The 24,916-nt window shown below is 37.9% G+C and overlaps 1 protein-coding gene across 5 annotated transcripts; it reads left to right on the top strand.

Moving 5' to 3' along the window:
- The first annotated feature begins 70 nt into the window (after window positions 1-70).
- On the top strand, window positions 71-7,420 carry LOC127061730 (WD40 repeat-containing protein SMU1). 5 transcript variants are annotated; one of them, XR_007780941.1, is made up of 10 exons: window positions 71-236; window positions 313-379; window positions 462-605; window positions 667-781; window positions 897-1,539; window positions 1,627-1,728; window positions 1,807-2,143; window positions 2,222-2,331; window positions 5,283-5,602; window positions 5,740-6,003. XR_007780941.1 is itself a non-coding variant. In XM_050989020.1 (9 exons), exons 1-8 carry the CDS (start codon window positions 211-213, stop codon window positions 2,318-2,320), a joined length of 1,533 nt encoding a protein of 510 aa, XP_050844977.1. In that variant the 5' UTR covers window positions 71-210; the 3' UTR covers window positions 2,321-2,331; window positions 6,922-7,420. The 5 variants fall into 5 exon arrangements, 4 of the variants coding, with proteins under 4 accessions (XP_050844977.1, XP_050844978.1, XP_050844976.1 ...); XM_050989020.1 differs by lacking the exons at window positions 5,283-5,602; window positions 5,740-6,003 and adding an exon at window positions 6,922-7,420; XM_050989021.1 differs by lacking the exon at window positions 5,283-5,602.
- The last annotated feature ends 17,496 nt before the right edge of the window (window positions 7,421-24,916 follow it).

The following is a 24,916-nucleotide window of genomic DNA, read 5'->3' as shown; positions in this document are numbered from 1 at the left end:
TTAGCATAACCCGGTTGTATTCTAATTGGTTACTCATGAGTCGTATAATCCAATCAGAATAGACCTTTAATCGGTAGTTTAGTTTACAATTTTATATCGTTTCGTTCTATAGAATATATTTATGAGTGAATATATTCTTACTGTATTTTATTGACACAACATAACCAAATTAACAATTTGTTTTAATGTAAATTATTTTTCAAATATACAATGTCTATTGAAATAGAATCTGCTGAGTAAGCAATATATTTATAATCTTGATATTATTTATTATTATATGAGTGAATATTAATTCAAATTATTTGTTTTCAGTGTAATTCGTTTGATACAGCAATATTTGAAAGAATCAAATCTTGTAAAAACGTTACAAACTTTACAGGTATTTGACGTATTGTATTTATTTATATTTTATATTTATTTGTTTTATATATATATATATATATATGATTCTAATGAGATAGGAAGAAACCGGAGTATCGCTTAATACAGTGGATAGTGTAGATGGATTTGTGGCTGATATAAATAATGGTCATTGGGACACAGTGCTTAAAGCTATACAATCTTTGAAGTTACCTGATAAAAAATTGATAGATTTATATGAGCAGGTAAGTAGTTTCTGAAAATATATAAAATAACTTAATTATCTCACTTGTTTTTGTATAAAAGGTTGTTTTAGAATTAATTGAATTGAGAGAATTAGGAGCAGCACGTTCTTTGTTAAGACAAACAGATCCTATGATTATGATGAAACAGCAAGAACCTGAAAGATACATACATCTAGGTAAAGTGATAATATATATATATATATATATATATATATATATATATATATATATATCTTCATTTTCTTTTTCATATTAATTTTTTTGAATAACATTTTTTATTTAATTATATAGAAAATCTGCTTGCTCGTTCATATTTCGATCCACGAGAAGCTTATCCAGATGGAAGTACAAAAGAAAAAAGAAGAGCTTATATAGCAACTGCACTTGCAGGAGAAGTTTCTGTAGTACCTTCCAGCAGGTTGCTCGCTCTTTTGGGTCAAGCATTAAAATGGCAACAACACCAAGGTTTATTGCCACCAGGAACAACGATAGATTTGTTTAGAGGAAAAGCAGCAGTGAGAGATCAAGAGGATGAAAAATACCCTACGCAATTATCAAAACAAATCAAATTTGGACAAAAATCACATGTAGAATGTGCTCGTTTTTCACCAGATGGTCAATATTTGGTCACTGGATCTGTAGATGGTTTTATTGAAGTTTGGAATTTTACAACAGGGAAGATAAGAAAAGATTTGAAATATCAAGCTCAAGATAATTTTATGATGATGGAACAAGCTGTTTTATCAATGTCTTTTAGTCGTGATAGTGAAATGTTAGCAGGAGGTGGGCAAGATGGAAAAATGAAAGTATGGAGAGTACAAAGTGGTCAATGTTTAAGGAGATTTGAAAAAGCACATTCAAAAGGTGTTACTTGTTTACAATTTAGTAGAGATAATAGCCAAATTTTATCAGCTTCATTTGACACCACTATAAGGTAGATGAAAGCAAATTTGTAATAAAAATTTGTATTAACACTTGTTTCATATATACTATCTTTTCATTTTATTTTCTATATTTTTAGAATACACGGATTGAAGTCTGGTAAAACTCTTAAGGAATTTCGAGGACACACTTCATTCGTCAATGAGGTTGTGTTTGCACCTGATGGTCATAATATTATTAGGTACTAAAATAATTGCCAATATAATTTTGTTGGTATTTATTACACATATATACAAATTTATTATCTTTTATCTCATAGTGCTTCCTCAGATGGTACTGTGAAAGTTTGGAGTTTAAAAACAACAGAGTGCATAGGAACTTATAAATCTTTGGGAGCTGCCGATTTAACAGTAAACAGTGTACATCCTCTTCCACGAAATCCAGAACATTTTGTTGTTTGCAATCGATCAAATACTGTAGTTATTATGAATATGCAAGGACAGATAGTAAGGTCATTTTCCAGTGGTAAACGAGAAGGTGGAGATTTTGTATGTACGGTTGTAAGTCCACGCGGTGAATTTATTTATTGTGTTGGCGAAGATCTCGTACTTTATTGTTTTTCCACATCATCTGGCAAATTAGAGAGAACTCTTAATGTAAGTAATCTATTATTAATGAAAGTTCATTTATAAAATCCGTTGTAATGCTTTTTTTTTTATTTTTTACGATTGTAGGTACATGATAAAGACGTAATCGGTTTAGCGCATCATCCTCATCAGAACTTGTTATGTTCGTACAGTGAAGATGGGCTATTAAAGCTATGGAAACCGTGAACGAAATAAATGTAAGCATTTTTGATTTTTCCTGGATTAAATCGATCTTTGTGACGTGAGATCACAATATTTTTCAAAGTTTAGTAAATGCAGGTTCATTTCTTTTTAAAGGATTATGATCCGATAGTATTACTATGTCCTATTAATTTTTATATCATAAATACAGTCAGTGATCAGTGAATAGTAAGTAATGTATATGATTGTATAAACTGTATGTCCGTGAAAGAGAAAAAGTACTGAAGATATAGTACAGTTTTATAAGAAGTCTGTATCGTGAGTCGTTTAATAAAAAACGAATTTTTTGAAGAAGTAAAAAAAATCACTCTGCCTGTATACTTGAATTTCTTTCTTTCTTCTGATGAAACCAGTAATTCGCAAAAAAGCAAGCGTAAGCACGTTCTCCCGTAGAGGAAATGTCGAATATCGCTGAAACATTCAAACTAACGCGTCGTTATTTTGACGTCGGACGCAATAATAGACATTACGTGCCGATCCGGCTGTATCTGATTGTTTGAACCTAATCGTTACGGCAAGTCGTCGGCGAGGGCGGGAGTAAACGGACAGGTAGGTAGGTGGATGAAAAATAAGAAAAGAAAAAAAGGGAGGAAAGAAAGAAGGAATATATAGGTGGAAGTTGTAGAAGTGGGTGGTGGTTGAATTGATCAAGTATCAAGGTATATAGGGTGCTTTTAATGACTACATAGAATTAATGGTACATAATATAAATATAAAATAGATTTTTAACATAAAAGTTTGAATATGTTACTAAATATTTATTTTTTGACAAATTCATCGTAATATTTTTATATATAAAATAATGAAAAGAATCAATCGGAGTAAAAACAATATAATTGTGTTCAAAAATCAGGTATAATTGCATTCCATCGATATATTCATTCTAAGAAAAAGATAGTTGTATAGAAAGTTAGATTTCATAAAATTGTGCAATATTTTTTCGTTTAGAAAAGAATTATAGCCCGTTTGTCTCAGTTCAATCAGACTCACCCTGTATAGCTGAAGGAACACGTAAAGGTACTAGGTACCGCGTAGAGAATCCATGGGCGTGCGCGGGCCACGCGGTAATTGGGCCCGAACAAATAAGCAATTACTATATTTCGGCTCGGCAAATATTATAATAACGGGCTGGTAGGGTTAACCGGGTTATCAGGCGCACGATCGCCGAATTCAGGCGTCTTAGAGAGCGCCAAAACCGGCACCGATTCGTTACTCCTTTTTTTTGCACGTTTTATGGCGAGACCAAACGAGATCTCGTTAATTTCTTCATATAAGCGATCCCATCCGTTTTTTTCTTTATTTCTTTACTCATATTCATCGACAATGCGTTTGACCCTTCAAACAAAAACTTGTTATTTTTTCTTCTTTATCAAAATAGACGCGTTGAGATGATTCTTATTGAAATATTTAATCTTCATGTTTAATATATCTAAATCATAAAGTTGAATCTATAGTGAAAATTACTAATGGATTAGTATGAATACTTTTCCTTCTATTTGTTTGTAATCATATTTGAGTATATAATTTACTGAATTTCTAAATGACAATGAATTTTCGAAAGCGATTGTCTATAATTGAAAAGCGCAAAATTGGGAACGTAAGGAAAATTTGATTTTCCTGTGTGATCTCCGTGTTGTAAGATGTAACAGCACATAACTAAAGGACCGGAAGACCGTTCTTTTTCCTGTTTGACTTCAGTTAATGCGACTTTAATGCTTGACGTGGAATGCTCAATTCGCTTCCTTTCCTGTCGGCATTGTTTATAGTTAGAAAGACAAATCATTATTGATTCTTTTCTCCTTCATCGATTTTTGTAAAACAAAGGCCCACCATTGCAAAATGATCATAATACTAGCGAAGCCCATCGTATGAGAGGAACTGCGTTCGATCGAGTCCGAAGTCTACTGGAAGGACATCCGCTCGACTGATTTTCTTCCAACTTCCTCTTTTTAATATTATGCTAGTTCTTTCAAACTTCACGCGTCATAATATCCTGAATAAAACGATACATTTTTGATCGATACGTTTCGTTAACGTGAAATAACGTGAAGAATTAATGTGAAATTTCCTTCTTTTCGAAAACTCACGAAATTTGATTGTTTTCTCGAAATATCGGTCGCGTGTCATCATTCCACTCGTTTCACGCTAACAAATTTCCCGCTCGTGCTTTCCTTGTATTCTTTTCTTCGTCCTTTACCGACAGAGCAAGTTTCCGACACGATCAGGATGCTTTGAGCTCGTTCCCGTATTTCCGGAAGATGTCCAATTTCGCGATCATAATTTGTTAATAATTGGACATTGGTTGTGCCTAGAGTGGAAAGGGAGTCTCGTCTCTCCTCTCGCTAGCCAACTGGCCCCAGGTGTGTGCACGGGGAGCGTGGCCGACGCGTGCTTCTCCCCTCTTTAGCCTTCGTCTGGGCGCCCGACCGAACCAACTCGACTCGATTCTTTCTCTTTTTCCAACTTATTTTCATCAAACATTTCTGGTTAATCTTTCGCTTATGAGCATAGATGATGTCACCATCGTGGTTGGTAAATAGTGATGATGATGAGAATGATATGCTTAGAAGTTTTATCCGGGTTCGACCGAAGTTATCTCGGAAATATTATAAAAAACATTTTGGGACCACTGTCTTCATTCCGGAAGAACGATTCGTGACTCGACACTAAAACCTTATAGCCACGTGTCCGCTAAAAGAGAATTTAGTGGGCTTCGCATACGCAACGAAGAAGCGTTTTATTGACTCTTCGTTAGCTCGCGTAACCTCGATATTCTATTATTATCAAAATGGATATTTAAAGCTAGATTGTTTATTTAATATGGAAAAATTAGATTATTTAATAATCATAATAGATACAGCTTTATTTGTAAAATTAAATTAATAACTCTCTGATTCAACTTGTAGAGTTGAAAACTAAAACAGGACTAAAGGCTTTCTTTCCATAGTTCACAGTCACGTAGTGTAAGCATATCGATGCCGCTTTCGTGGGAGGATGATATGGAAAGTTTCGAGCACACCTAAATTCAGTACCGCGGTGAGATCTCAAGGGATTTGCATTCGCGGATAGGTGGTAATTATTCGCTACGGAATATCGCAATTATCGAATTAACCCTCGCACCCCCACATAATTGCTCGCGACTTCACGATTTAAGTGGATAATCACTGGGGATCACGGAGGTACGTTCGTGGTCCGCTGAAATTTGGCAAGCGTCAGAATGTGGGGCGCCTCTTCGATGCACTGTGTAATTTTGGGTTTTCGCTAAAAGTACGTGCTTTTTGCACTCGATCTACCGGTTGTTTCAATCGAGGACTTCGCTTTGAGTTCACGAATTTCGTTGACTCGATAGTTTAAAAATATTATTGGAAAATAAATAATTTATATATATATCGATTTTCTCCTAGATTCTTCACTTCAATTATGTTTCATTATCGAAGATTCAAGCGGCACGAAGTTGGTTCAATGCTGAGAAAATGGATCTTATTGCCGATTGAAAGGATCCTGTCGGTCACACAGGAGGGTGCCGCATTGTTATTTTGTAACCACCACTGTCTCTCTTTCCCTCTCTCTCTTTCTCTCTTGGTTCGTTGTTTCATTGGGCGCTCCCCAGTGCTCACCACCAAAAAGTCCATTGTATCGCCGATTTCAATACACGAATTGTTTTCGAAAAGAGCGCACGATTGTTTCCCTTCTATTCTCTTTGGTGTCGAACAAATTGCCGACGGCCTCTGATCGCTGCCAGAATCGCAACAGATTCTTTTTTAACGTCTATAGGCTAAATTAATATAAAAATCTGACCGTGAACATTCGCTTCGGTCGAAAGCATTTGTTTGGCGGTGAATTAATCCTTAAAAATGGAAAATGTACTACATCCTTTTTATAAGTGTGTGAAAGCTAACAAATATAGAATTATTAGCGTTCTAGGAAATGTAACAATTATACTCATTACGTGTAAATATACATATGTGAATGCGTAGTAAAATTATATGTAGCATTTGTACGTCTTTTGGTTTGGCATGTGAAAGTTACAGAAAGCGGAACTTTGGATGTGGAAAGTTTGTTACAACCCCGAATCACGGGCGCCACCCCCTCGTTTCAAAGGGCGCTTCGTAGGTCCTAATAACTAGGCTACCGTCGTTCCATCGTCTAATATTAATTTTCGAAAACAAGATCCCCCACATCTTCCTAAGAAAAATCATTCCTACTTTTTGCTGTGTAACTACGAACAGCGAGTTCGATTTTTAACGAATGTCATGACCCCGACATTTCCGGTCGTTTTTTACTCTTACAATTAAAGATTCACCTATTCGTAATCATCCCTTCATATAAATTACATATATTATTGAATATTGTATAAGAAAAATATATCATGTTATATAAGAATATTTTTATTATTACATTGGATTTGTTGATAAAATGTATAAATCCAAATCTACTCTTATTTTTGAGCATGTCAAATATAATATTTTGAGAATTATATCATTGAAAATGAAAAAGAAGTTGAAGTATAAAAACAAATACCATTCCTGGACATCGTTCATGATAAGTAATTATTATTTAGAAGTTATTTTTCATTTCTTTTTTAGTTTTTTAACACCGTGGGAGTTCAAAAGCTATGAGATAAAATTAGGCTTTGGATACTTAAAACGAATAACTTTGGAGGAAAAATCTGGACCATCGAAAACAATTCCCAGTAGCCGTTCTGCGCGCCGAAGAGCGTCCTGAAAATCAATTTTTCCACTTTGGCGTCAATTAACTCGAGTTTCCGACGAACTCTTCGTCTTCGACGTAGGTCGGTCTTGAATGCGCGGTGGTTTTGAGCCGTTTTGAGCCGCTAATCGCTTCTTCCACGTACTTTCTTCTTTCTCTCTCGGCCCAACTAATACAAATTTCAAATTTGGGTCGTGATCCTTTCTTGGACGTTCGAGTCCCATGACTCCTCCTCGTTAATCCCTTCGAAAAGAAGGTGACTGGACTTATTTTCCCTCGAGCAATTAGTCAGTGCAGTATAATTTCAATAGACATAAGAGTGATGCGTCAATCGCAAATCTTTTCTTCATTGATAAACTCGCACGAAATATATAGATATATGTACCTTTTAAATAATAAATAGTAAATAAATTACTTTATAACTAAATTTATTTGAAGATAAATACATCATTTTTTTTGCTAATACAATTCCTGACGATCTAAGTTTATTCCAGCAACAACAAGATCCAGTATTAAGAGGATCAAACGATCTATCGAACGGGTGCACATTTACGAACGCGTCGACGCGACATTTTGTCGAAGGAGGTCTCCATTTCCATCTCCCCTCTCGTTTCTTCATCTACGCTTCTCAGCGATAATCGGCTTACGCGTATTCGGTTGACCTGATCCAGGACAGCCGAGTCGACTCTGGTTTGCCCATCTTCTCATTTCTGTTCCTTTCTTTTTCTATTTTTTTTTTATTGTTAGCCGGAGCTTTAAATATATACAAAAACGAAAATCGACGATCGTTGGATCACAATAAGAGATCCCGGGAGTCGTTTTCAACTACGAATAGGCGCCGAGTTCTCCTAATCTCGTGAGATATACGACTGAATAATGAACCGAGATGTTGCGAAAGAGTTGGGATTAAAGCATATTACGAGTGTCTGACGATTTTAAATATTCGCTAAATAGAACTAATAATAATCCTGTTCGCTGTGACGCGAAACAGCATCTTTTTGCGTGGGATTAGCGTTTAGTATATCGCACCTTTCGAGGGATTAGAATATCAGAACATCGATGAGCTGAATATCTTGTGTCCCACGAGATGTCATAGATTATAGAGCGATATCGTTTTTATTGACTGAACATTATATCTTCGCATATCAATGAACTTTTGTACGGTGTTTTTTTTTCGAAAATTTTGTTATTTAACATTCGAACTTTTTCAATTTTTCTAAACTCCGTCGATTGACCTAGGTTTGTTTTCTTGAAAATAAATAAAATTTTGTCACAATGTGAAGTATTTGTACAATACGTAAATACCTTTAAAATATAAATAAACTTTATCTATTTCATAGATATAGTATACATTTATTACTAATGTATATGCTCGTATATTTAAGGATTTGCATATAATACACGCACTCATTCCGTATGGATGTCTCGAGTTAGAAATCGTGGGAATTGCAGATTGCGGCGAGATCGAGGACAGGACGAGCGCAGGTAAAGGGAGAGAAGGAGGAGAAAGAGAAGAAGGATGAGAGGAAGAAAGGAAGACAGAAAGAAAGGAAGGAAGAAAGGGACGGCGAGAGGGCAAATGGACGGCAAGGGTGAGGGACGGTTGAACGATGGGCTAAACTCTTCTCCTTCTGCTCCATCGCATGCAGCAGAAATTTGAGAGGGATAATGACCCTCTTTCTACTCTCCTCACCTTCAATGGTCCTCCTTTTCTCTCTCTTTCTCACCCTTTAATGTAGATGGCAGTTTGTTTACAATGCGATTTAACCAACGTACTATTGTTTTTAATCTGATCGATAGTGTCGCGTGAATTCTAATAAACGAGTCACCCTATTTAACGACAAAGAAAAGAAAAGAGGAAGGGATATAAAAGAAGAATACTTTAATGGATAATGAAAAGAAAAAGACAAACATATATTGTATAAAACGAAAATCGCTATCTAACTGATGAATTCTTCTCGATCTAACTGTCGGAACGATTAACACTTAATAGTCGGCAGAAGCATAGGCTATAAAAAAAAGAACAAGAAAAAATAGAGAAGCTTCGGAGAATGACGGCAAAAGTAGCTCCGGATGCCATTCTCCTATGTACGACGTATCTTCAACGCGATACGGGTGTGCTCATCGACGCCGTGCGATAATTGGAGCCTCCAAAGAGAAAAGTATTCCTCGAACGATCGTCGTCTCTCGACGCTATAGTAATTTAGCAGGTAGCAAAGGAACAGAAAGAAGAAAGAGAAAGATGGAGAGAGGGAGAGAGAGAGAAAAGATTGACGTAGCCATTGCAGCCGATCGACCTTTTCCTTGGCCCACCTCCTCTTTCTCTTCTCCTCTTCCTCTTCGCTCCTGAAGCAGCGTCCGCGCGTATTTAAAAGCGTTTAAGGGTGCTCTCTGAGTCTCGAGTGCTCACTCTCTCTCTCTCTTTTTCTTACACACACTTATTCGGCTCGGATTCACAATGGTCCTTGCGTATTATTTGTTGGTGAAATAACATGCTGTCAGTTATAGGGGATATGCTAAATATATAGGTGGTCGTATGCTTCTTTCTAGTTCGAAGGAGAATCGATCGATCTCTCGTCGCGACTCGAGTGTTGTGCTTCGAGTCACGGCCTCGTGGCCCTGCTCCCTCTCTCTCTTCTTCTCTAACACGCCGACGACGACGAGGGCATTTTTATAGGGCCTCCTTTCACGAGACAATTCGTACGGACGTTTTACGAAGGAAAAGCAGCGCGAGAAAGGGTCCTGGGCTCTCTGTTCGTGCCCTTTTTCAACGGAGGATCGATCTTGACGAAGGGATCCTGATCGGCGTCTTGAGGTAGCGCGCGGCAAGACTTTCTCGCGGGCTGCGTTCTATTACGAACGTTTATTTTTTACTGGACCCATTCTCAATGATATTCCACAATCGTTTTTTCGATATATGTATAAGTCCAATTCTTTGGACGAATAGAATTCCTTTTCGTTGCTATTCTTGATTCAATGATTTTCATTTTTTTTTAGATGATTTTATGTTACACATTTCATTTAAATCATTTCATCCTTAAGTCGAGACATAAAGAACTATTTCAGTTTATAATAGTTACTGATTCGTTATTGAGTAATCCTTACAAACTTTAACACGGATGATGACGTATTTCCTCTTTTTCCGTCATGGTACCATCCCTTTTTCTTCGATAGCCTAATCTAATAAAGCGGCTAATAACCAATAATAGCTTAATACATTCACTCTCTCTTTCTCTCTCCCAAAAAAGAGTCTACCTTAATTATATCTCCTTTAATTATACGGAGCCAACAGTCCGATCGAATCGGCGTTATTTGATTATCGAATCGGCCGCGTCTTATAGCCCGTCGAAGAGGGTGGAGCTGTTTGTTTTAAGACGCTGATGAGATCCGGAGAGGAAGAAATTTACGGCCTCGATCGAGTTTCGAGATCGAATTTATTTCAAAAAACCTTGCCTTGTTCTCTCTTCCTCTTCAAATTATTATAGAAATTACATAAGCCTTTATAAATCGAACGGTAAGTTAAATTTCTAGCAAAATCAAAGCTCTGCAGTTTTTATACCTTTGCAATTGCCACTTTGTTTTCTCAGCTACGCATCGTGAAAGAAGATATGCGAAAGGATCATTTCCGAGGTGAATCCTCGCAGCTGTGTTACCACATACACGTGCTGCGGCTCACGTGTGCTCAATGTGCATGCGTTCTTCCTGCTCCTAGCAGTGTGAGACACGTGGCGAGACTTAATTGCAAATTAATCGATCAAGAGAACATTTACTTACGATGCGTCGTTTCCTTCGATATCGTTAACGAAAGTTATCGATAAAATGGAATATTTTCGTTTCTTTATAAAATTTAATTTTACAACGTGTCAATAATTTTTCGTAAGAATTTTCGTTAGATTTTCCTACGATATTTTGTTTGTTAAGTATTTCCTAATAATATTTGATCCGTGTGTTATTATTTTAAATAACTCTTCATTTAAATACATTCTTCGTCTAAAAGTTAAAGTTAAGAATCTATTTTTGACAGAAATATTCTGCTTCGTTTCGAATGGTTTAGTAAAAATCTATCGGTAATATCACAGATTTTATTGGTAATATCGACGCTTCTTGAGATTACATACTTCGGGATAATAATCGCGTTGGTCATGATACTTGCTACCACAAACATCTCACCTTCTTTCCTTCTTTGCCTCTTTTTGGACGATCGACGATGCGTGGAAGAAGAGGATGAAGAAAATGTTCGCCCTTTCTCGAATAGACCGAGACCAGTCCAGTTAACGTTATGACAATCCCCTGCCGGTCGGCAATTACCGGATTACAATGTAACGATACCGAAAGGTGTTAAAACAGGATCACGGGGTCAAAGGAGTCGTGGACGCACACCTTCGAGCTTATAACGAGTTGCGAGCGTGGGCGGACGTTGCTCTGCTATTTTCGTCTTAATATCTTGACGGGATAATTTTCTCCCTTTCTCAGATCTTCCTCCGGTCGCTTGTCAGACATGATTCGTAATACATCCTTTGCGTTATATCGAATCGTAGTTAGTTAGATATACACATAATATACAAACATGTATATATGTTATATCTTATTATATTATCTATATAGAGAGACATATGTAGATATAATATCTCCAATATTATGTAAAGACAAAAAATATATTTTTTCCCGTGAAAGTCTTATGAAAAACTAAATTACATTTATTGCTGGCGCGGCGCGTGCATTCACCTTGTGCGTTCCGTTTGCGGCCATGTGTTTGGGCTGTCGGTCAAGGTAAAGTGTTATTTGATTTGTAACCGAGAAAGAGAGAAGACCATTCGTCTGTAATAACTGTTCCGCCTCTTCCTCAATATATCTGTTTTGATGGCTCAATGTGCGCATTATCGTACTCGTGAAAGTATGACACTAAACGATCTACAAAACGAATGGTTTCGTATGTGCGGTACGTGAAGAAGCTCATCGCTTCGACAAGTTAAATGCAACCGTTAAAAAAGTTTCGATGTATTTTACGTCGAGCATTGGCACTCATTTTGTGTCTTTAAACGTCAATGTTTTTACACCGACTGAATAGATCTTTCGCTGTATAATGTTTGATTCGATCTATTTTCTACTTGTTTTATTTTTATTTCGATCCTAATCATGTAGTAGATATTTTTCTTTCCTTTTTAAGAAATTATTTATGAGCTAGATACTATGTTTTCTTTTTTTTTTGAAGATACAACCAACAGTTTACAAAGATCTTGAATTGTTAAGAATCAGATAAGACAGTGCGTCGGGGTACGCTTAGTCGAAAGAACGATGTTTACTGCTACTGATGTCCAGCACATTAACGACGTTTACAGGTGTCAACATTCCCGATGAGACATCGGACACCGTTTTCATTATGGTTCCTCTCATCAGGGTACATACCAGGGTGGTCCTTCGGTGATCTCAACTATCTCTACACGATCTCTCTTTTTCTCTTTCGAGACGATCACCCTCCGATGAACGGGAAAAAAGTTCTCTGCACCACTTTTCACAAAAGAAAGGGCAAATGACTGCTGTGAAATCGTCCGCATGTAACGCAAGAGAACCGAACGAATTACACACATCGTGAGTTCGTAGCTCCCCTTCGATACCTCCTGAAAAATAAGACGCTCCTTTGAGGAAACTAATTTTCGACGAGGATGCATCTTCGAATACGCCAGTGCATACCACTTTTTTTTCTTTGAAGGATCCACCTGTTTCGCATGAAGATAAACGAAAATTCCAATCGTTTCTTTTTTTAATCAAATGGGTTCCGTACGAGTTTCTTAAGTATCATGAGATCGAATATTCAACCCACCGATAGATCTCTGCCTATCTGTCGATAGAAATCTGCGTTCTCCGGCTGTGAGGATTCTATCGTAGATTTCATTCTTTCGATAACAAGCAAATTAATGTCCGATCGAACAGACTCGGTGATATCTTCCTCTCGAACCTTAGTTCGGTCTTTTTATACTTCTTTAAACCATAACTAAATACTTTATTTACTGGACAAATAACTTGTGCATTATGAAAATTAAACTTTTTACATAGTTTCTATTATTAAGAGATTCCGCGATCGAAACTGTGGGTGGCCCATACAACGGAGAACTCAAGGAAATTTTGTCCTAATGAGGGAAGACCTACAACGAACGTTATAGTTCGGTTCTCATCTTTTTTATTTTCCATTCGTTAGCATTAATTAAGTGAGACAAGATAAACGCGGATATCCTAGAAATCTTAATCTATTTTGCGTTCTAATGTGATCATCGCTCATGGGTAATATCTCTCATGGTGAATATCCTTCAGCTATTACAATAAATTCATCTACATGAATCATGATAATAAAAAACTGATATAATAAAAAACTAATGAACGACGTTTCCTATAGATTGATTTTAACGAACTTTTCGCGGATTTAGGGTATCTTCTTAAACTGATGTCATTAGAATCGTCCGTTTATATGACGGACGGCTAAAAATAAAAAAAGAAAAAGTGTATATACATAGGTATTGTTTTCCTGGAAGATTGGAAGCCAAATTTAAAATACGGGGTGGTCTTGACCATCGGCAATAAGACAAAGCCTCTCGAAAGAGTGATAAAACTATGTTGCCCGCCCACGGCTTTCAACCGCCCACTAATATTAGTTAGAGCAAATGAGCGGTTCTCTTCGGAAATTTACTATATTAGCATATCAACGATTGTACTAATCGTTTAAACATAATATCACTGTTATTTTCTATTCATACATACATATGATTTTTATCCTTTCGATGGATAAGATAATAAATCATCTCTTTTAAATAACTTCAATAAAGAGAAACAAACAAATCAAAAACAAATCATGTCATAGTTAATGACTGAAGCGTGACTTTGACTAGTTATCGAGAAAGCTAATGTAAAAGGTAATGTAAAAGCATGTCGGTACAAGATTCCAATGAATCAAGAAACGAGCTTAATATATCAATTGATTACCCTCGACACGACTACTTCGTGTTTTACTTGTCGATAGCGATCAATCCATCTCTTAAGTCCTTAAGAAAAAATCCCTTGTTTTTCTTTTTTCCGAGGAACGGGAAGTCGTTAACGGCGAATAATCTAACGAACAAGCATAATTCTTGCCGTTTATCTCATCCTCTCATTGACTATGTATAATGTTTCAGGGAGTAACAAAAAGAAAGAAAAAAGAAAGGACGAAGGATCCGCGGATCGTAAAGGTGCCGGTAGAGTCGATGGTCTGTTAAACGAAGTAGGATCTGTAAATTTCTCTTTTCTCTCCAAGTCTCCCTTTCGTTCGTAATCTGATCGTACACTGTCCACAGATGAAGAGAGTCAGGTAAATTTTTTGTGTAAGAGAAGGAAAGAGAGAAAAGGAGCGGACGAGAAAGAAAAAGAGGAGATGATCTTGGGTGTCGCCGTCTCGAAAGACCTTCTTCGCACCTATTTCAACGCGTAGAGGCGTTCCTATCGTCGGATCGGATCAGTCTGCCCCGTTCCTAAATGCTAGAAATTTTATGGTACCATTTCACGAAGATCTTCTCACTCTTTTGTTTTCTTCTTCTTGTCGTCCTTTACTATGTCGCCTCCGTATCTGGATCTTCAGAACGATAAGACATCGATCTTCGTGTTCTCAAGACAGGGTAAATCTTCATGTTTTCCTTTTTTTTTATTTATCTTGGAAAGGACGAGCAAAACGTTCACGAGGAAGTCAATTTTTCTTTTCGAACTTGCTCGAATGTAAATCGAGGCTTTCTTTTAGGGTTGACGATTGGGTACCGGAAAGGAAACTCGTTTATTACATAGTTTCCTAATATTAACTTTGAAAAATCTTTCAGAAGAGGATGTCGTATGTTTCTCGTGAGATATAAAACAGTAGGGTGGATTTTTATGGAGATCGATATTGCTTTCAGATCTTAAGAACCGTTTTAGTTTTGTTTCGTCTAAATGGTTTCCAACCACTTGTGTCTAGATATACATGTGTGTATATACCTGTGTTTTTCTTTTCTGATTTCATTCCTTTATTATTATCTAATGTTGTGAAAAACAAGGACAACGTGAAAATTCAATCCATCTGACGAAATGACGTTCTCTTTCGTATGGAGATTGATAAAGGATCGAAAGGAGAACCGTTAACTTGGTTCGTCTTTCCCATACTGAGGAGCATGGCCGCGTTTATCCGAAATTGGCCGACGGCTTGTCGAATTTATGGCTGCCGCTCAATTTACGATAGAATGCCAGATCGAGCAGGATAAATGCGTAGTTAGCCGTACGAGTAAAACCAACAAACTCTTTGTGCCATGATACCGAAGGTGTTCGATGTAATGCCGTTGCAACCTCCGGATGTGGGCGGCTCCGATATATTCGGTTCTCTTGCTATCTCTGTATTTCTCTCTTCCTCTCTCCGCCTTCTTCGCACGGTGTTTAGGCCCCTGTTTTATCGTAAAAACTTCGTGAGAACTTAACGAATTTGTCTTCTTCATCAATTTCAATTTCAAAAACGAACAAATAAACATACGAAATAACGAATATATCAAACAAAATGGTAATTCTCATTGCTGTAGAAAGAAAATAATATTTTGTTTCGATTTTAACGTTCGAATTAGATTAGAAAATAAAAGAAGCTATTTCTTATTTACTATTTGCAAGACGTAGTTCGCTCAAGTCAATTCTATTAATCTATATCGAGATATCGAGGCTAATTATTTTCCTAGAAAGATCAATGACGTTCGATCTTCGCGACTTCTTTACGGAGTAGCGATCGAAGGGGTGTCACAAAGGGATTCAAAGGTAGTCTAATAAGCGATAGGGTGAATGGAAGGCACTCGCGAGCTCGAGCTGCACGGGTTGCTTTTTTGAGGGAGGACCGGGCCATATGGAGAGCATACGGCTAGCAGCAGGCTGCACCCGCTCTCCCTTGAGGGTTTAATCTACCGACCGGGCAAACTACCGTCCAAGGAAATCAGGTATCTACCAAACTTCTTCGCCGCGACTTCCTTTCCGCCATTAACGTCTTTATGTTACGTACATAGTACGTTTCCCTTTTTTCAGTGAGAGAAAAAGAAAGAAAAAGAGAAAGAGAAAGATAAAGAGAAGAGTTTCGATCAAACGCACGTGCGTGGAAAGACGGTAATCTGAGGATCGATTCGAAGGATATGCTGGTGGTACGATTAGGTCGACGATTAGGGAACCTTTCTTTCTCTCTTTCTTTTTCTCTCTCACTCTTCTTTGCTTCTTTTTTCTTTTTCTCTGGCACCTTCCTCTCGCACGTAACTTTTTGATTCGTACACGTCCCTCCCTATTTCTTTCTCTTTCTCTGCTTCTCTCTTCATCACTTCTCTCGTACGAAGCGAAGGAAAAGAAGACACGGTCTAGTAGACGATTCGGACTCTTGTCTCTCGCCTGCCAACTGTCCCAGGTGTATGCGTTCGCAAGGAAGAACGAAGAACGGAGAGTAGAGGAGAAAGAGGAGAAAGAGGGAAAGGAGGAGGAGGAGGAGGAGGAGGAGGAGGAGGAGGAGGTGGAGGAGGAGGTGAAGAGGAGGAGGAGGAGGAGGAGGAGAACGAGGAGAGAACGAAGAAGAAGGGCGGCTCAACCGGCCGGAGGACTCGAGGCGTGTGGCTGGCGCGTGCTGCCAGTCCTCGATTCCGATTCCCCGCCCTTAACTTGCTTCCGATCGTTGCTTCTCCTTCGACCGAACCGTCGGACTCTTCTTCTTCGGTCACGCTTTGAGAACACGCGAGCTATGGCACACACCTCTGTCCCGCTCTCTCTTTATCTTATCCCCCTCTACTTGACACTCGTGTTCTGCCTGTCATCTTCTCTGTCTTTTTTCTTCTTCTTCGATCGACGTTCGAAGTTGATCGTATGCGTTAAGTCACGTGAAGTAAGTTTTATTCAGAATAAAATTAATCCGAAATTATGAAATTTAATATGAATCTTCTAATAATATCTTCTAAATAAATTCTAATTTTTTTCCGTCGTGGCTTTTCTAACTTTTCGTTTTTTGGATGATTATACGTGTTTATGTAACGCGTAAAACGTTTGCTCGCTTCCAATTCGCCGGTAATTATGGTAATACGAATAGACTTAAAGAGTCTCTCCCTGCAGGGGATATTTCAAATGCAGTGATTTTTCGCTGAATAATCTGAAAGTTTATAGACGATTTATGGAATAATATAGATACTATTTCTTGCGAATCAACGGTAAAGTGAACGCAATAAGAATTTATGGATATTTTTTCACGATCTAGAAATGCGCAACATGGAAGCTAAACCATTATGACGGTTGGTTCCTTGTGATTTACGTGCAGACGTTCGTTTATTCGGCTACCAGGTTATCGATTATCGATTTTTACTATATGCGTGTCGACCCCAGGCGATACTTTAATTCCTAACAATCGAACCACCTGTTATTATGAGCCGGCGGCGGGCCGTAGTACGAACACTTGACGTTTTCGAGGATTATGCTAATGAATGTTGCGGCTCGCGCGTAAACTGTTTCAGACGCCCGTGAAACCACGAGTGATAATTGACAAATTATATACGTTCTTTATTCAAAAGTAATGAGTTTCGGATTAGCAATCTGATTTATTCAGTTTCTACTGTCGAAGTAACTCATGTATACTCTTAGATTATTATTAGTTATTGATTAGTACACTATTTAACCAATTTTATATTAAAGCAAAATAATTATATGAAAATATTCACGTAAGAGATATGAAAATATCTATGTATAAAAATTTACATCCGATTTTTAACGGTAGTATGTATAGGCTAAAAAAGATTTTCGCGCGAGATCGCTTAATCGATCCTCGCATTCTATCAAAAGAAAATAATTATTCAAGTATATTCGTTTATGATACAACGGCGTAACTCGCATCAGCTTTTAACACATAATTTGTTTTTAGACTTCTTATATTGTCAGTTCTCCGAATCCTTTGGGGGAAATAAGGGAGAAGAAGAAAGAAAGGAAGGAAGGAAATGAGAGGTACGGTAAAAACGTTATAGTACTAATTTGGAACTTTCTCATGCCGCGGATCAATGAGCGGCATCGGCACGCGAGCTCCAGCTATACAACGTTTCTTCCATTCGGACACGATCGATCATTGGTCGAAAAGCGGTCCTTTTGATAGTTTCTAAGGTGCGTTAGCATTTCTATGGCCAGTCCGAATTGCTGGCTACTCGGCGTTTTTGCCAAGGAGAAATTCGAAAATATTTCTTCGTTGCATTCGTGCGAGATCATTGTTGTTGCATTGTGTCGTGTGAGCACCGTTTAGAACGTTTAGTTCCGTTTATCCCGTCTCCGCTGCTAATAAGACTCGTTTTCTACTGATTGTGAGTGGATCGAAACTCGAGTGATGTGATCTGTCATGCGGAATACAAGTGATCCTTCTATAAGTTCTTTACAACAATTTATATAAGTATACATGTTAATTACTTAAGATTTGGTAAATACAGTAATAAAATAAAAACTACGTCAGGATCTAAGAAAAAAAGTGAAACATGTATCCTTTTAATTATCCCTTTCTTGATTTTTCGAAGAAACGAAAAAAGAAAATTCTGCGTGACGCTAAAGCGGCGTTAATCAGAAGACGATGGGCGTTTTTATGGGTTTTGGGCGAGAGTACCATCATCCTGGGATACGACCTGAGATCCTGGGATACGACCTTTTGCGTTTTCTCGTCGATTGGAAACCCTTTTCCGGCAGAACCTTCTCTCATCGTACGCACGGATACCAAGCGCTTGACCGATCGAAAAATCCAGAAATTATTTTCATTTTTCGATTTTCTCCAACTCCCTTTTCTTCCTCTGTCGCGAGCACGCGCGACCCATTCTTTTGAGTTCGGAAACATTCTCAGTGGGCGTGGAAACGATACGAGTAGATCTTTTTCTCACAGTATATATCGGTGAAATCTTGTTTCTCAATGACGCGCAGCGAATTTTTGAAATAAGAAGAACATTTTCTCTTTTTTATCTTTTCTTTTTTTTTTTTACTCTATAGTGCTTCTCGTTTTGTGATCGAATTGTTCCTTTGAAAGATTAAGGTCCAAACGAACGAACGAAGTTCTTTGTATATTATGCGGGACCACACAAGTCGCTTGCACGCGTATTAAATTTTGCATGCAGAATTCGCAAACAATCAACCGGTAACGTTATATTCAATTTTTGCGTTATATATTGAATATTAAGCAGTCTTCGCATCCTGTTGCCCGCTATTTTGGGATCGATAACGTTTGCGGAGTATTTTATGGTTATCGTATTAATATACCTTCTTGATTATGTTACTCGTCAGAAATAACGATTTTTTTGTTCATGGAATTTTATTCTATTTTTGAAGCTTTAAAATACGTAGAATCATTCAGTAATTTCAAAAATAAACATATAATCAATTTTTTGACATTGGAATTTCTGCAATAAGTGTTATTTAAATATTACTGTCAATTACTTCATCCCAAAGGAAAGTTCGATCTAATGGAATAAAAGATCGCAGTACATTAGACCATTGTAATAGTATAATAATGACTAGAATTCACTATCATGTTAACCATGTAAATCATGCTGCTTCCGCGCCATTGAGAAACGTTCAACTGTTCAGGTATACGCAGTCTCGTCAGAGACTTTAACGTCGGTCGAATCATGTTGGAAAACCCATTTGACTCGAGCACTATCATAATAACAAGCGACGTGTATCAGAGTGGTAACCCCTTCATTTCTAAACTATGATAAACTACCGCTCCTTCCACCGCCAGGAATTTGACTCCATGATTTATGCTAATACGACGAACCTACCCCAAACTAACCTACGCTAAACGCTCTATTAGGCTTAAGTTAATTACGACTACCTTCTGCGGTTCTAACCAACAACGATCGTTACTATATTACAATACATATATTATGTCCGTAACGACACTGAAGTTCTTTTTTAGCTTCTTTTTTTTGTATTGTTAAATCACCGAGTCTTGTGTGGCCACGCGTCGTGTGTAATTGACCCTGCTTCTTTGCTTAAATAGCTTCCTATAACAACTGGATTCTATTTCGTTTCTCTGCGGTTAAAGACCTGTTTCCTTAATTACATTATTTTTCTAATCATAAAAATATTTCGTACTGTGAGTTAGAAGTGGATATAGAAACTAAGTTCTCTAGAAAAAGCGCAAAAAAATATCCTGGTAGCTGTTAAAAAACAGATGTACATTACCAAAAATTGAGGTCTATTGGTGTCTCCAAACGCGAGCACGTCCGGTGGTGACCACCGAAGTGAATGCTTCGCATCGCCGTCGGCGCCTCTTATCCGGCTAGGGCGACCGATTATGGACAATAACTTTATTTCACGGTGAAACTATTTTCTTTTCCCTTCGTTCGTTGTTGTCCACCATTCTCCGCGTCTGATCGCATCACGTCGCCGCCTAGTGATTTGAGCACATACCGATATGCCATTTTCAGCCTGGTAGTAATCGCTAATCGTCCGAAGCTTTCAGGGAAATGGAGCAGCAGCTCACAAACGAGCTATCCTACTTTAAAAGAGGTTACGACTTTTCTGTCCCGAATCGACCACCCCTACCAACCGACAAACGATTCGTTGTTTCCTAACGTTGTTGGTTTTTATGATTTCGACGAATGCGTGTGGCTCTCTTTCGAAACCGCAAGACTGACTTTTTACGATCAACATCGAAACATGATTGGTAAGATGATCGTATGTCAAAGACACATTGGGCTATCTTACAGCTAGACAAGCAAGACCAATATGTTCGAGAATTGTTTAACAAAAAAAAAACTTTTTGAGAATTCGATGTTAAAAAATTTATGATCTTCCGTCTAAATATCGTTGACAACAAAAATTCTATCTATGTAATGAGACATTAAAGGAAAAAAAGAAATATGTATATATCATCGTGACTACCGCTAGATTATCTAACGTGCTTGGTGATGTGTTTGGTCCAACAAATTTGTATCTCGTTACATGGGTAAAGAGAAAATATATCTACCTAGCTATTTAAAAGTAACTCATTTAAAAGGATCGACAAATTCCTTTTCACAAGATAGTCGCGAGATATATTTCCACCTGTCGAAAGTGTCCGTTATTATCATAGTTAGCCTAACTATGGTTCTGTGAAACACGCAGGAGGGATACATATGTAGCGTCTTGAAACGACACGTCGAAATCGCGACTGGGATATTGGTCTGAAAACGAGACTAGACACCTTTCGGATGTATCTCGTGCCGAAAATAAGATTCCCTTTCGCTTCTCTGTTATTTATCAATCTCGGTAGATTGTACGTGTCTCCCGTTTATTGTTTACTATCCGTGCCTTTATTGGTAGGTTCACATCACAAGACACAGAGAAAAGAAACTTGGGGGACGAAAACTGACCCTATGTTTCTTCTTCTTCATTTCTTCCTTCTTCTTCTTCCTCTTTCTTCTTCTTCTTCTTTCTTCTTCTTCTTCTTTCTTCTTCTTCTTTCTTCTTCTTCTTCTTTCTTCTTCTTCTTTATTTCTTCTTTCTTCTTTCTTCTTCTTCTTTATTTCTTCTTTCTTCTTTCTTTTTCCTTATTCCTTCTTCTTTCTTCTTCTTCTTTATTTCTTCTTTCTTCTTCCTCTTCTTCGTTTCTTCCTTCTTTTTCATTTCTTCGTTCTTGTTCTTCTTCTTCACTTTTTCTTTCTTCTTCTTCTTCTTCCCATTTTCGATGAAAGATTATTCGAAAACATCGCATAGTAGCACGCTTGTTGATCTTTAACAACGTATAACGATGGCTCCCGCGACGGCGGACCGCACCTCGAAGGACAAAATGAGGAATTTCAAAGCGGAACCGGATAATGCGATAATTGTATTCCAAGAATCAGCGCGGCACGCATTCTCCTTAACAGGCCCTCCACGAGACTCCGTCCTCTTCTTCTTCGGCCGTCTGACACGACGGTAGACACGGCAAGGAAGAAACTATAACTGCCCTGATGAAACGAGAATCGGTTTGTTCTCGTGTCTGACAACATATCTCATCTATTCTGCTATCTTTGATAGCACAAAATTTATTCCTGAAATGCATGACTCGTTAATTCTTGCAAATTAAAGAATAAAGAATTAAATTTGATATAAAATATTTTATATTGTTATTAAAACGATGTTTATGGACTGATGTATTTTATTATCGATGTATGCTAGTTCTTATAAAATTTTTATCGTTGACTAAAGAAACAATCGAGAGCCCTTTTCGATCACGAACTATTGATCTTATTCTCCTTGATTTCTCGTCGGACGTGTTCGTGTGTTTTTAAAATCACGTATTTCAGGGCCATATCGGCATGTTCCTTCTGATGAATTATTGATGAGATGGGTAAATTCGTCAAGCGAAGATCGAAAGCAGAAAGAAGAGGAGAAGAATGAAGGACGAAAGAAAAGTAGAAATAAATGTTAATCTTTGAAATTCCAGGCAGTCCGTTCTGATTTAGAATTTTTCCGCGATGGCCATTACATCTCTATCTGCCGAATGCATATTTATGGAACAGAATGTAGATCTTATAACATATAAATGGTAAAGATTGACTTCGTGGAGGGCCGAGAGTTGGTGCGTCATACGGCGCACTCATAAATTAGCTCTACTTGGCGGCTAACATGTTATTTGCCACCGAGCTCCACAAATGAGTTCACTTTGTATTTAATTACTGGACTCACGCCCAGGGCGTATCACCGTGGCTGGACCCACCTCGTTTCGAGCCGCCTCCGCCAGTATCTTCTCATCCTTTTCTCTTCCAGCATCTTTCCTCTCTCATCTCGTATGGCTTCTTCTTTCCTTTCTTACTTTATATTTCTCCTTGCAATTTTGACCGAAATTTAAGAAAGTACAACTTTTCATTTTGACTATAAGCTTTGTGTAAAATATGTTTTCTTCTTAAATATTTGTTTATTTTATATCTATCACAGATTGTAATATATAAAGATTGTAATATATGATATAAAAAATAGAATTTTTAAAGATGACAAATTTGAAAACATTCACAAACTGAATAAATATGAAATCTATCTTGTTGACTATATCTTGTTATGTAGGTATCGTATATTTTATAAATCCTCCGTTGTACTCTTACAATTTCTAAAAGACTACTTTGGAACATTTGCTGTTTCCAAAAAGATGCTATTCCGATGTACATTTCGGTTCTTATCGTTCTTACATTAGAAAGGTTGCACCGAGGGTCTATGTTGAAAATGTGGATCCTTCCGATGAATTCGACCGAGCTAAATCGACGGCATGTCGGAGAACGGAGCGGGTTGAGCGAATGTTTCGGTTTGGAAGCACGCAGGTAGACGAAAAAGGTGAGTGAAGTTATAGCTGTACGGGGCAAGGGCAAGCGGTGGGACTTACGTCTTTTGGTCCTAATTATTGGTTCCGCCACGATTCTATTTCAAAACGAGATGATATTAAATGAAACCGATCGATTTTCGTATCACGCCTGTCCAAGCAGAAAGATAGATCTCGCGAAGGTTCGCGACGAGATCGATATGAGAGAAGAAACTTTATAAAATCGACCGATTAATTTTTTTTTCTTAAGAAACATCTTTTTACCACCTGTATAGGTTTACTCTTTCCAAGTCGACAAGGAACAAGGAAGAGTTATAAGTTCGCGAAGAAAGGCAAAAAAAACAAAGAACAGTTATCGTGGACAAATCGCATGAGCTTTTTGTAGGAAGCTCGTAGCTGTTGCTTGCGCTCGTTCAGTCGCTCTCGTTGAAGGTGTACGAAAATGTACGAGAGGTTTTTAAGTAGAGGATTATCGTTCCGCTACTTAAGAAGAATTTTAGGACGGCGTTCGGACGATCTCGAAATCCAAGACGGCTGTGTCCCTCGAAGGGGAATGACAGAGAGATCGGGTTGCCTCGAGACCACCTTCGTGCTCGCCGCAAACTTTATCCTACCTGTTTTCGCTAATTGAGCGAGTAAAGATGTAACTGGACCTTACGCCCCTAAGGTATTTGCACCCTTTTTGCAAGATACGATCCTCGTTTCTCTGCTGAGCTCGAGTGCTCGGTGAACGCAAGAGATGGACCTGTGGCTCGGTCCGAACCGTCGCAGCCTGTGAGCACCGAATTCTTCAGAGGCAGATTTTAACCGATTTATGAGCATTCTTTCTTTTTTACGCTACTAGAACTCGTTAAGCAATTATACGGAGATTTTCTATGAAACTAATATTCCTATTCCTTTCATTTTTTAAAATATGCAATTCGTAAGTTATTGTTTTTGTTTTTGGAAATTTAAACCAAAGTCTGATTGTAGTAGTAAAGTTAATCATATATTGAAAGCACTACAATTTCGTAACCTATTAGTAACATCTGCTTTTTATTATTTCATCGATATTAATATTAAATAATTCGAGTTGCTATTTTTTGACGAAAGCAAAGAATTCGATTCGTCTTTATCGAAGTGAGAAAACGATCGATAGACCGTGAGAATTTCACGCGAAGAATTTCATCAGGAGTCACACGATCTATGCAACGAGTAACGAATATCCCGATGGAGATGGCATTCTACACAGAAAAAGAGAAAGAGAGAGAGAGGTAGATAGACTTTCCCAGAGAACGCAAAGCCTACACTGACGATCTCTCTTTCTTTTTCCTCCCTTCTCGTGTAGCCATCGTAGGCGCCGGGCCACCTGTTGCGGTATCCGAATGCGTACAGGGCCTGGTCCGCACTTAAGAGCTTACTAAAAATGTGGTGGGGATGTTGGACGTTCTCCGATTGGTTCGGCGGCACGTGCTCCACAAGGGTGCCTGCTCCTCGAACGCATAAAGTCCCTGGCGCGCTTTCACAAGACTTCAGAATCACCCCGAGGGCCGTCTCGGCGTGTACGCGTTTAAGACTATCGGAAAGCCTTTTGATCTCGCGTA

Source organism: Vespula vulgaris, chromosome 2 (genome assembly GCF_905475345.1).
Source record: "Vespula vulgaris chromosome 2, iyVesVulg1.1, whole genome shotgun sequence".
Lineage (NCBI taxonomy): Eukaryota > Metazoa > Arthropoda > Insecta > Hymenoptera > Vespidae > Vespula > Vespula vulgaris.
The sequence above is the reverse complement of the archived record's forward strand: the minus strand, read 5'-3'. Positions and strand labels throughout refer to the sequence as shown.